General features: G+C 50.1%; 2 protein-coding genes across 5 annotated transcripts in view; one reads left to right on the plus strand and one right to left on the minus strand.

Annotated features, from left to right (window-relative positions):
* Nucleotides 1-6169, plus strand: part of Znf395 (zinc finger protein 395) — a 38714-nt gene extending 32545 nt beyond the window's left edge. For both annotated transcript variants that reach the window (XM_055609831.1, XM_055609830.1), the window contains exons 7-10: nt 370-670; nt 2267-2359; nt 3049-3152; nt 3419-6169. In XM_055609831.1, coding sequence (XP_055465806.1) covers nt 370-670; nt 2267-2359; nt 3049-3152; nt 3419-3530 — 610 coding nt within the window. In that variant the 3' untranslated portion in view covers nt 3531-6169. The remainder of the gene's footprint in view (nt 1-369; nt 671-2266; nt 2360-3048; nt 3153-3418) is intronic.
* A 3752-nt stretch (nt 6170-9921) lies between these two features.
* Pnoc (prepronociceptin) overlaps nt 9922-13135 on the minus strand; it is a 27163-nt gene continuing 23949 nt past the window's right edge. For 2 of the 3 annotated variants that reach the window (XM_055609795.1, XM_055609793.1), the window contains exon 4: nt 9922-10287. In XM_055609795.1, the coding sequence (XP_055465770.1) occupies nt 10202-10287 (86 nt within the window). In that variant the 3' untranslated portion in view covers nt 9922-10201. The remainder of the gene's footprint in view (nt 10288-13135) is intronic. The other variant, XM_055609794.1, reaches the window with a different exon arrangement.

The following is a 13135-nucleotide window of genomic DNA, read 5'->3' on the forward strand; positions in this document are numbered from 1 at the left end:
CTGCATGTGGGAGTTAAGTGTACCAGCTGTCGCACTAATGTGAGGGTCTCATCTCTGAAAAGTAGGCATGAACTGCCTCACAGGCCTGGAGAGCGTGCTGGAGATGGGGCCTCAAGAGGGCTGGGTCTGTGTCACACACGTTTGCTGTTGTGTGAGCTCTCGTGCCAGGAAGAACGTCTCCCGTGGATGGGCATGTTCTAATCCCTTATGATGTCCTCTGGGAGCAGGGCTCCTGGGTGCTCTCTTGGGCATGCCCCCCAACTTCCTAGGTGGGCACAAGCAGTCAGTTCCTCCCTGTAACTTTCTTTCCACTGGATTCGAACCAAGGCAGCATGTCCGTAACGGTGGCTGAATGTGTGTTCCACACAGGGACACCGTGGACTCTGATCAGTTCAAGCGGGAGGAAGACTTCTACTACACAGAGATGCAGATGAAGGAGGAATCTGCTGTGGCTGTGGCTGCTCCCCCTGCCCCGGGGACGCCCACCGGAGAGCCAGGGCCCGCCTCCCGTGTGACCAGCCCGTCCCTTGCTGCTCTTTCATTGCCTCCACCCAAAGTCCAGTCCTCCGGCCCAGAACACCCTGGCCTGGAGGCTTCCCTGCCCTCAGTTGAGCTCAGCAAGTCAGCTCCTGGCTCCTTCTGGCACATTCAGGCTGACCACGCCTACCAGGTACGGAGCAGCCATATGTGGGGGGCCCAGCCTGGGAGCTCAGTGGTCACTGGCCGTCAGGGCACAGGCCTCTGGTCACCTTGACTCAAGACTGAGCCTTCTGGCCAAGTTGCTGATCTCACTTCCACAGAGAGGGAAAAGGAAAGGCTGGGGATGTAGACCAGTCAGTAGGGTGCTTGCTTCACACACACACACAGGGCCCTGGGTTGTTCCTCAGCACAGCAGAAACCCCGTGTGTGCTAAGTCCCAGCACTTAGGGGCGGAGGCAGGACGAGCAGAAGTTCAGGGTCACCCTCGCCTACAGAGGGAGCGGAGAGCCAGCTTGGGCTTCTTGAAAACCCCGTCTTGACAATGATGGCAGACAAAACAAGAAGGAAGAGACAGGACTCCCCCGTGACGCTGGCAGAGGGGAGAAGTCCAGCCACGGGTCGGTATGGGATGGGAACTGAGAGCCGGCACTGTGCAGACTGGTTAGAAGAGCTGCTGGGAGTGTACAGGGCTTCCCAGGCAGCCCCTCAGCTCCGAGGGTTACATTGAACGGTCCTGCTTTGAGTACCTGCTAGGTGTCAGCATTGGCTTAGGTAAGCCTTCCAGTTAGAGTAGGACATGGCCCCTGCTTTCATGAAGTGTGTGCTGGAGCTAGTGTTAGCCATGAGGATTTGGCCGGGACTAATCGTAAGCTGTCAAAGTGCCGTTTCCTCGGGACACGAGAAGACTCGACATAAGGCCCAAGGAACACCACTCCGTCAGGCTTATGGGCCTGGGGAGTTGTCCTGGTGAGGGGGCAATGTCATTTAGAATGAGCTTCACCCTTTATGCTAAGTTCACACGCCCGTATGCCGCTCTGAAGCCCTTTTTTGTGTTTATAGTTTGACTTTGGCAGACTTGACCAGTTTGCAAGTTAGTAAATGAAAAGCAGTGCTTTCAGCCAGCTGTGCCAGTGCGTGCTTGTAATTCCGGTGGTACCCCGGAGGTCAAGGTCAATGTGGGCTATGTAGTAAGGCCAGCTGCCACCCTAAAACCGGTGGTGCTTTCAATGAAGGGGGAAAAACACCTTGCAAAATAAGTGGGCTCTCCTCGTTAGAATTAGTGGCCACTTAGTCTGTATCTGACCAGGGCTCAGCCTTCGCTGACCGTGGCATCTGGATAGTGTGGCTGGTATTGTTATGGATACATCTAAGCCAGACTTCCCTGCTCGTATCCCCACTCCAGAGCAGTTGTCTGGCAGTTCTCTGTCCTGTTCCAGAAGTACCACGCAGACTCAGGAGGCTTTGAACTTTTTGCCTGAAGCATGTTCTCAGTAGGCGTTCCAGCCACAGAATAACCCTGTAAGGAATAAGTCACGAGGCTAATGTGCAAGCAGTCCCAAGGGCAGGGTCACGAAGTCAGACTGGAGCCTCTCTGGAAGGAGGCGGTGGGTGTGTTGAAGGGTTAGAGGCTTTGAGGCAGATCACAGGAAAACCTAACCTAGCTGTCTTGGTGTTTCCCAGTAGGCAGAGGTGAGACACTGGTGTTGCCAGCGGGAAGTTACCTGGACCTGAGGCAGATAGGCATTTCTCAGTTAGAGCCCAGACTGATGCACTCTTGTCTTCGCAGGCTCTGCCGTCCTTCCAGATCCCCGTCTCCCCCCACATCTACACCAGCATCAGCTGGGCCGCTGCCCCTACCACCACCTCCCCCCTCTCTCCGGTGAGTGTGTACCCCAACACCCCAAAGCTCTTACCTGCATCCCCAGGGCCGGGGGCCTGTGCATCCTCGGTCGGGCTATACTTCCCCTCAGCAGCTATAAGGACACTTCCAGGGGAGTCAGGTGGAGCAGTTTCTTGCTTAGAAATATGCTGGGCAAGGCTAGACTCAGTCCCTTGTTCTGTGAGCGTCTGTGAGTGCTTGTTAAGAGTTCCAATGCCTGGATGAAAAGGAAGGGAGAGAATGTGGGCCTGTAAGAAGGGAGAACAACGAGGAAGATCCTATGTGCACTCGGAGGCCGCGTGGCCTGGACCAGAAGTCAGGCCACCATGGACGTGGACCCTTGACTCTGAACTGAAGGAAACTGGAAGTCATTAGAACCATGCATGGGTGGCTCTAGTCTCAAGTCTCTGCCACAGAGAAGCCTCCGCCACTGCAGAACCTAGTTACAGAAGGTGTCACTAAGGCATTACAATGCCTCCATTTGTCCCTCCATCTAAGTCCCCTAAAGCCTTATGGGTAGCTCCCGCTTCTGCCCCTGACCCGACCCTATCTGCTGAGAATGTCCTCCTAGAGGAGGTTGCACGGTCCCCTGCACCAGCACCTGCTCTGGGGCTCAGGGAGTCGTCTCTCTGTCCTGAGGGGGGGCGGGCGTCATGCTCACAGCTCATGCTTGTATTCGTCACCCCCAGGTCCGGAGCCGCTCACTCAGCTTCAGCGAGCCCCAGCAGCCGCCACCCACCGTGAAGCCTCACATGATCGTCACCTCCCCGCCCCGGGCTCAGAGCAGCAGCAGGTGAGCCGCCCCACCCCCAGCCTTCTGCTTTCCGCCCGCCCTCAGCACTGGCGGGGTAGACTGTGAGTCTACCCGGCTGGAGTCCCCAGGGTTAGGTCCCCCGAGGCCGCGCTGGCCGAGCTGGCCTCTCCTCCCTGCATCTCTGGCTGCAGGTGCCGCTGACAGGCCCTTCCAGCTCCTCCGCGTTTGCCTGCTCAGGCCCGGCCGGCCGTTGTCTGGGTCTCACCGCCATTGAATGACACCACCCTCATCTCATTTCCTGCCAGGAAAGCCCGTGGAGAGGCCAAGAAGTGCCGGAAGGTGTACGGCATCGAGCACCGGGACCAGTGGTGCACGGCCTGCCGGTGGAAGAAGGCCTGCCAGCGCTTCCTGGACTGAGCCCGCCCGCCCGCATCAGCCCTGCCGCTCCCCACCCTGCGCAGTAGCCGGGAGGTCCCCAGGCCTGCAACCATCAGCAGAATACAGATGTGGAGTGGATGTGGGCAGCGGGGCCCCCACTGGCTAAGATATAACACTTAAAAACACTTTCTCCCCACCTTGTTGGGGCTGTTTTATTTTTCAAGAAAATGAAATGAAACTATTTTTTCCCCCTAAAAATAGGAGAGAGCCAGAATTGACCAAGGGTATTCTGCAGCGAACCAGAGACCAAAGAATCACCCCCCCAACCCTCACCCCCACCCCATCCTGCCCTCCCTGGGACTAGTTTGTACGCATCAAAAGTAGGACAGGAAGTCTTGCCTGCTTGTGTGCTGAGCTAGGAAGTCCTTTGCTCTCTCAGTTATTCCAGAATGGACTGGGAGCAAAATGAATTTACTTTTTTTTTTTTTTTTTTTAGGAAAAGAAAAAAAAAAAAAGAACATTGTGGCAGGTGGATGGCCCACAGGGCAGTACCAGGGCCCTGGGAAGAGCAGGCAGTGCTTTGGTTTCACTTCTGTTGGGGCAGCTTCTGGAGATGGAAGAGGGACATCCTTTTATGATGGCAACTTTTGGATCTGGGTCCCCTCAGTAGACTTTGGCTTCTTCTCAAAGCCTGTCCCAGAAAAGCCGAGCCAGGATGAATTCAGCTTGAGAGTGTGGCCTTGAAACACTACCCTGAGCACCCTTCCAGCTCTGAGAGGAAGCGTGGGGGGAGGGGGGTCTCCACAGAAACTAGGCTCCTGCCGAGTAGAGTCCTTCCCGAGTCCGCCTTCCCTCCAGAGTGTCACAGGGGCACTAAAACGTTGGGTCTTCTTGTTGGGTGTGGAAGTCTGACGGCAAGGCCTCCTTTTCCTGGGGGTTCTCTGGGAGATCCTTGCAGACTCTGCCTCTGGGCTGTCTACTGACATCCCAGGTGTCACAGGCTCAGGGAGTGCCACCAGGCGACCACTCCAGGGACTGAGCCGCATTGACTCATTAATTGTCACGGAGACAGTCCTCCTGACCACTGCGGCTCCACCGGTGCCATCACACGGGAAACACACAGATACTTTTCAGTCTGAGACACACTAGGGACTGTTAGAAAACCCGTGAACCTGAGAGATTGCGTGTGAGAGGCAAAAAGTGTAGCGGTAGCCTGGGCTGCTGGCAGAGGGGGTCCCCAGTGTCTGGGGTGTCTTTGGTAGAGATGTATTTTTATAAGGAGCCAGGGCAGCCAGAGGGGGCTCTGGGCTCTTCTGCACCTTCACCTTCATGGCTAATTAAGAGCTGGTGACCGAAGTTCCTTCTCTCTCCCTGCTTCCCACGAAGCTCAGCTTCCAGTCTTATGGAGTGGGTAGGGAATGTAGAGAGAAAGCGTCTGAACATGTGGGGACCCCACCCAGAGGCTCTCCTCTCCCGTTCTTAATCCCAGCGTGGACTGAGCATCCACTTCGGCAGAGGGGTTTTAACCCAAGCCTTGGTTTGGAGTTTGCAGATGTGTCTGACTGTAATGGTTTTCTCCATTGGAAGTAGGCTCCCTATGCCATTGGCATGCCAGGCAGAAAAGGAAGGGAGGGGAAATAAAAATTGATGGGACGGATGGCTTAAAAAGTGAGGGAGTTCTGATTTTGTTCGGTTCCTTTTTTCCATTTCCGTGCAGCCATCCACCTCTGTGTTGGTTCCCTCTCTTTTCTGGTGGTGTTGGCCTCTCCTACCCACTGTCCCCATACACCCACCTACCCACCCCCGCCCCCTCGTCTTGATGCTTTCGAGTTGGTTCCTGACACATGGTCTGGCTTTTAGTTTGAAGGGCAAGGGTGGCTTGTGAACATACCCAGCCGCCAGGCCCGCTTTCTTCATGTCTGTATCTCCCTGCTTCCTAGCCCCATGGGTTTGGAATCTTGACTGGGTGAAGGTACCACAGGCGCGTGCTTTTGAAACCACCAGGGCATAGCTTGCGAACCGTTACCTTGGGAAACCATCCAGCCACGTTTCCATTATTCGGAGCTCTCAATGTTACCTTCAGACTTGGCGCCATTTTGGGAGCAGCCTCAGTGAGTCTGAGGCACCCTACTCACTCCATGCTTCGAGTCCAGGGATACTGTCTTGTGGCCAGCGGAAGTCTCAGGTACAAAGCCGAAGGGCTCTCTGGTAACATAGGCTTGGATCAATGACGAGGCCTTTAGCCTGCCCCTGAAAGCAGTACTGTCGCTTCAGACAGTTCTGTGAGCAGCGGCTGCCTTGTCAGAGGAAGTGTACAGCTGGATGCCTTAGAGGACCCTGTGAAATTGGATGTGAAAACTGATTTGGTGGGGATAAAAAACAAAACAAAACAAAAACCTGTTCTGTTACTTTCTGGTCACCCCAGGTTTTGACTTTGCCAGTGGCAAAAAAATAAATAAAAATTAAAAAAAAAGATTAAAACAAAATAAAAAGGGAGAAAAATCCCATCTGTGAATTTGTTGTATTGGCGCTTCTCCCCTTCTGCCACACCCTCCCCGCTGTCTTCCAAGTATTATTTTTACTGTTAAGATTTTTTTTAAATGTGAAATGAAATGTAATGTTTTTACAGCAATGACATGAAATATATTTTATAAGGAATAAAATGGTACATTGTCTGACTCAGTGTGTGCCTGTACTGATTGCTCTCCTGTCCCTACAGTAGGTGGTAGGTGATAGCCATGTGACAGTTTATAATGTCGGTAAGTTGGGTGGGGATGTAGCTGGGTGGAGGAGAAGGTGTCTGGCTCTAGGTTCGGTGTCCTAAAGCAAATTCAGGTAGGTCATATTTACCAGGGAGCAGGCTGGGTGCTTTTAGGGTCTGTTGTTGAAAATAAAATGGTGTTGGGCTAAATATTATTAGCCCTAATTATTACTATGGTGTTATTATCTTACCTGCTATAACAATAAGACACAGTCATCTGTTAGATTTTTATAATTAGCTTACAACACCTTGGGCTGGGCAGATATTTTCACCTACAATCTCAGCAACCTCCCCATTCACCTCCCAGCTCCGTCCTATGCCATCCACCTTAGCCATTCTTATCTGGGCTACCTTTCATCCATAATCTTAAAAATACATGCATATATATATATATATATAAAATCATACATACAATGTTGGCATTTTCTCCATCCACACCATCCTCGGAGTCCTTCCTCCCAGATAACCCATCGTGGTGCATGATGTACTCCTTCCTCCTGTCTTCCTGTCTGTCCTCTGCTTTCCAAGATTGTCCTGTTTCCAAAGCCTGGGAACCTTAGCCATGCCTGCCTCCTTCTGCCCTTCCCAGGTACAGGCCTTTATTAACCAACCAGGAATAATGTCTTAGGCAGGTTTTACACAAAAAAGATAGGGCAGTATTCAGATCCTGACGGCCATTAATTAGCATCATCGCAAAAGCATCAGACCAACCCCCAACAAGGGCCCTTATGGAGTACTCACTCTTTTTTTTTTTTTTTTTTTTCTTTCCAAACCAAGAGTTTCTTTGTGTAGACCAGGCTATCCTTGAACTCAGAGATCCACCTGCCTCTGCCTCCCGAGTGCTGGGATTACAGGCCTGGGCCACCACCTGGGCCTGGCTAGAGAACTTACTTTATCAGATGAGGATAGTGAATCACAGAGGTTTAATAGCTTGCTGAGGGTATGTTACTAGTGTGGGAGTGGGGTGAAGGCATTGGTATTGTAATCTGGGAAGTAACTATTTTCTGTGTCTTCTCATTCATTTTCAAATGAAGGCATGTTTTGGGCACATTTCTGTGCCTGATGGGGAATGGGCTGGGAAGTACATTCTATATACTCAACAGCTTTTCATAAAATAATCGAAGCAGGCTAACTTTAAAAGAAACAGGTTTATGAGCTGCAGATCAGCCACATCTCAGATCCTTTAGCTTTGCTGCTCTCCTTGTGGGGCTCCTGTCCCCTCCATGTCCCTCTATCCCCACACCCTTCTTCCATAAGACTCTCTGTGCTCTGCCCAACGTTTGGCCATGAGTCTCAGCATCTGCGTCTATCCCCTGTTGGGTGGAGCCTTTCAGAGGACCCTCTATAGTAGGCTCCTATCCTGTTTCCTCTCTTCCACTGCTTCTGATATCTATCCTGTTTGCCATTCTGAATGAGATTTAAGCATCCCCCCTAGGGTTCTCCTTAGTGTTTAGCTTCTTTAGGTCTGTAGATGGCTATCCTGTATTATACGGCTAATATCCGCTTATAAGTGAGTGTATATCATGCCTGTCTTTCTGTTTCTGGGTTACTCAGTCTCCATGTGGATCTCTGAGTGAGGGGAGCAGGGGTTGCCTCTACCATGAACTTGGTTGCCAGCCCTTTGATCACTTGCCCCTGGTGATGCAGCCTTGCCAGGCCACGGAGGAAGAGGATCCAGGCAGTCCTGATGAGAGTTAACAAGATATGGACATATGGCAATAGTGGAGAATTCCCCCTTTCAGTGGACGAGGAGAAGGGGCTAGTGGGAAAGAGGGAGAGAGGATAGGACTGGGAAAGTTGAGGGAGGGGGCTTCAATCAGGATACATAATGAAAAATTTGTGAAAAAATATGCTATGTATGAAAAGAAAGAGAAAGGAAGAAAGAGAAAAAAAGAAAAAGAAAAAAACAGGTTTAGAGGTCTAATGCAGGCTCTTGTAAGGACTTCCTTAACATGTCACCTCCCAGCAGGTGGCAGTGTTGGGAAAAAATGCCAAGAGAGGGATCACAGTGTGAAAATAGGAAGCCAGAGAGGCTAGGGTCCCTATGTCCCTTTCTCAGGTACCAACCCCCTCCACCTGAGCATCATGCTTCCCACACATGAAGGTTGGGGACCTCCCCAGACATCTCCAAACCATAGCATGGTGTCTACAGGATATATACAGTCTGCCCCTGAGGGCATTGATGTTACAGGTTTGACGTCACAGCTGAAGCTGTCCTCTGTGGGCAGGGTCCTCAGAGCAGAAAGCATCCCCCCTCCACTGGCTCATGCAACTTTATTCCAAGAAGAGCCTGTCAAATCAGGTTGAGGGAAGTTGTGGGGAGATGTGTTTAAATGTTCAAAGTCTTCACTAGAAGGGGTGTGTCGCTCTTGGAAGAACTACTGCACCCCTCCCATCCAGCTTCTCTCTACACAGTCTGGGCTGGCCTCCTCCTGCCTCCCAAGTGCTGAGATTACAGGTGTGCATCACCCCGATGGCCCTGGGAAGACCTTCAAAGGGTGGATGGGGTGCAGGATGGAGACCTGGAGATCTCCATCTCCTGGAGATGGAGATCCTTTTTGTATTACCCTGGTATTCTGTGCAGGAAAGGCAGGGACTGGAGTGAGTGGCTGCTGAAAGGGAAGGAACCAGAGGAGTGGCAAGCTGCTGCTGGGGCTAGAGGCCATCTCTGGGGCTGGGCTCTAAGGCTCCCCAACATCGCTGGATGGTGAAGGCCCCTTGATCTTGGACTTTTTAACCTTGGGACATGTAAGCAGGATACATTAACCGTTGTTCATAGTTTACCTGTTCTGTGGTACGATTTTTCCACATCAGCAGATTCAACAAACTGCAGACTGAGACTCTTAAAAAACAAATTGCACCTGTCCCATCCAAATACAGACCTTTCTTGTTATTTCCTAAGCGGCACAATAAAACAACTGTGTACATGGTATTAATATTGTATTAGGTTGTAGAGATAGAAATAATTTCAATACACAGAAGCATGTATGTAGGTTATGTACAATAAAAGTTCTTTTTTGTGCAGTGAATGATTTTGCTACCCACAGGGGGTTCTGGAACTATTTCCTCTAGGATATAGAAAAACAGTTGTATTCTGCTATTTCAGCAGCAGCAAATGGACTGTGACAGACATCTACTGTGTAGACATTGAACTGGTCAGTTACTCCAATTGGGGTTTTCTTTTTTTTTTTTTTTGGGGGGGGTTCTTGGCTGGACTTTTGACAGTCACACACCCTACCACGTCTAATGTTCCGTGGAGAAAAAAGTAGGTAGGCATGTTTGCCACTCCTTTTCTCCGTCACAACGCACCAGGCCCAAGCCAACAGACCCTTGCCTCATGGAAGCTGTTAAAAAAATGTTTCTTCTGGGTCTAAAGCATTGCGTGGGATCTAGCAGCAGCTGGATATTCTCAGAGGTTAACCACTGTCTCCCCTTCAACCCCTGCTCACACATTGACGCGGCCATTTGCATGTGGCTCCACAATGCCTGCTGCCCTCCGTGTGTTCGTGTCCCAGCATCTCCTCGTGTCAACTTGATGGTGTATGCATCGCTGCCTATGAGTTTCCAGCCATTGCCTCCGGGAGAGGCGGCTCTCACAGTGCGCATTCGCCGAGTCCATGCTTCTTCATCACATCACTTAAAAGACAGCCAACACGTTTATCAACCATTTGCTCAGTAGAAGTTTAATGGAGAAAGTTGTCTCAAACAATCGGTCAAAAAGAACAGCTCTTTTACAAACAAGTTATGGCAGTGACGAGGCAAAACCCCAGGTCTGATTTCACATTCCTCTCACCTGGCCCTGGAATTGGGCAGAAGGTGAGTGAGGAGATGGGGCCATTAAAATGTTAGCTGGAGGAATTACAAAAATACACTCTGATGTAGCAACAGGGTGGTGGTGAAACATGCCATGGGGAAGGGCAACAACTGGGCAGGGAGGTGCTGTGGGTGCTCAGTGCCTCGGGAAAGAAGGACTCCTGGCTCCCGGCCGGCAGGTCTGGGTGTGGACACATGCTGTTCTGGGGATCACCCGGATGCCTGCGGAGACAGGAAGGGTTGAAACGTCAAACCCGGTAGGTCTTCTGAGCTGTCCATCCAGTTAGCCCACGTGACTAAAGCAACCCAAAGGAGGCCATGGTGGCATGTGGTTTCCAAGTGACCACAAGGGGTCGTTAATTGATGCCCTCCACTTACCTGCCTCTTTTGGGTACTACTGGCAGGAGTGACGCTTTGGTTTGTTTGTTTGTTTGTTTGTTTGTTTGTTTTTTGAGACAGGGTTTCTCTGTGTAGCCTTCCTTGGCTGTGAGTTCTGGACTCACTTTGTAGACCAGGATGGCTTCAAATTCACAGAGATCCACCTGCCTCTGCCTCCTAAAGTGCTGGGATTACAGGCGTGTGCCACCATGCCCACTTTTTATGTTTATTTTATCTATCTATTTATCTATCTATCTATCTATCTATCTATCTATCTATCTATCTATCTATTTATTTATTTTTGTGGAGTGATGCATTGGATAAAAGAGAGGGTGATGGGCTGTGACTTAAAAGGCACAGTGACAAGCTCTTCCCAGTAACACTCATCGCTGCTACCTGGGCTCTCAGCTTCACTGTCCTTAAAGCTCTGTCATGTGACCCAGGCTCTCTAAGCTAGGTGTTGAGAATATGGGGTCATGAGTGCCCTGCTGGTGTCTAGCAGGTCAAGGCCAGGTTCGGCAGAGGGTACTAGAGGTATAGGTCAGGGGAGAGGCTGTCCCCAACACCTGCTGTGCCCTTCTCAAAGTCTGTCTAGATTCTTCATTCCACTTCAGTGTTGGGTGCCCCCTTCCCGGATTCCAATCTTGTGAATACAGGTTTGGCATCGGCACCATAGGCTCCAAGAACAACTTTGGCAGTGGGAGCAGGCCAGAGTAGAAGGATTTCTATCATGCACAAAGCTGGTTGGGCTGTGTGTACGCAGATGAGCACAACCTCTCCTCTGGCTGGTGACAGGCTCGTGAACACACATCCACTCTGGAACTCAGCACCGAGAGTGTGAAGAAGAGAGAGAGAACGAACTGCTTACATGGCAACAGGACAGCCATTAATAATACCCAAATGAGCTCGCTAATGTACCCATCAGGAACTTTGCATGTTGAGCAAAGCAGCAGACAAAAGCCACTTATTAGCCCGGTTACAGCGCTTCTCAGCTGGAAGTATAATAGAAAAATAAGAAAAACCAATTGTCTGGCTCAAATAGTTTTTTTTTTCCTTTTTTTCAAATAAATTGATTCTTGCTAATGGGCTTAGTCTTAAACTGTCTTTAGATAAAGAATATTGTTGTGGTTTAGAATTAGATATGGGCTTTGCTGTCCCTTAAGAGCCCCTTTAAAAAATGCCATTAAGATTTCGAAGAATTCATGCTTATGTCTGGAAGATTCACTGCTAGATTCCAGACAGGTCAAGCTTTGAAAGAAGCAGAACGCTTGTCAAGAACTGAAGTTGTGACTTTAGAGTGTACCAGCTCACTCGGGTACTTTGGAGATGGATCATTCTGTTAAGAGAGATACGGAGGCCTTCTCCCCACAACCTAATAAATATGTCCATCTTTGGGGATAAGCTTGCTTCAAACAAGTGGCCTACCAACTTGGGCCATGTGGGCTGGCCCTGTGCCAGAGTGTGAGCACCAGAGATTAGCATATGGATGGACCTACCTCGAAAGAGGACTAGGAGGGACATGGCTACCTTGGACACATGGGAAGCAAAAAGAGACCATGTGTACTTCTCTGCTCTGCCTCAGAGATGGGCTGCGTCATATTGTCTCTGTTGGGATGCTATATTGTCAAACTAACGCTGCTTTTTGTATGAGAGGCTGTGTTTCCAACCTGTCTCGGGAGATGTGTGGGAGCCTGCTCCGGTTCACGTTAGCATATGTGAATGAAGGGACATGGACTTTCAGTTGGACTTTTCCTTAAATCCACTGTGCTAACTCCTAATGCCTTCCATAGTTATTCACTGCTGAGAACTGGGCTTGGAATCAGCCGGCAATAACTGGGCCTCTGCTGTGTGTTTTCTGATAGGGTTTATATGGCTGTGTAAGTGTGTACCCAAGGGTAGGAACGAAGCAAAAGAGAACACAAATGGCATCCTGGGAAGAAGCAAAAACTACAGGAAAAAAAAAGACTCATTCTTCCTTAGAATATTTAAAAACCCACTAGATCCATTGGGCCAAATTCTGGAATCCTGGTTCAGCATAGGTGTCGTTAACGATAAAGAGCTGGTCTTGCCTTGGCAAAGGGCCAGGATGACCAAGTTGTTAGTGGAAGAAATAAGAGCAAAAAGCACAACTCTGGGTCTCAGCAAAAAAGTCTTTGGCAAGGGGAAATGGGAAATATTAATGGTTTCCATGGAGTTCAGCCCAGCCAGCCTGTGCTATAGGGTGAGGTGGAAAAGCTGACTTTGAAGTAGAGCAGTAATCGGCCTTTTTGCAAATGGCTAAGAGGAGAACTGGCTATTGGTTTTTTTTTTTTTTTTTTTTTTTTTTCAGATAAAGTCTCTGAGGAAAGGTGAGCTGAATGGTTGCTATGGTAACTTGCTGTTAGAATTGGTCCACTTAACTGTCCCCATAGTAACTAAGCTCCTGGAGAGCTATAGAGGAATTAGTTATCTTAACATACTACTATTATCCCCATGGTAACCAGTCCCCGAGTGGGAGTGGTCAGCCTAAAGGAGAATGGTGGGAAAAACTTCGCTCTCTGGAGAAATGGGTAGGAGGCAGCTATGTGAATTTCTTCACCAACCAAACCTCTCAAGAGCTGGAGTCCTTGAGATGTGTGTGGGGAGAGGGAAGATGGAGTGTGAGCGTGTGTGTGTGTGTGTGTGTGTGTGTGTGTGTGTGTGTGTGTGTGTG

This window comes from Psammomys obesus, unplaced genomic scaffold, assembly GCF_907164565.1.
Source record: "Psammomys obesus unplaced genomic scaffold, mPsaObe1.curated_primary_1811, whole genome shotgun sequence".
Lineage (NCBI taxonomy): Eukaryota > Metazoa > Chordata > Mammalia > Rodentia > Muridae > Psammomys > Psammomys obesus.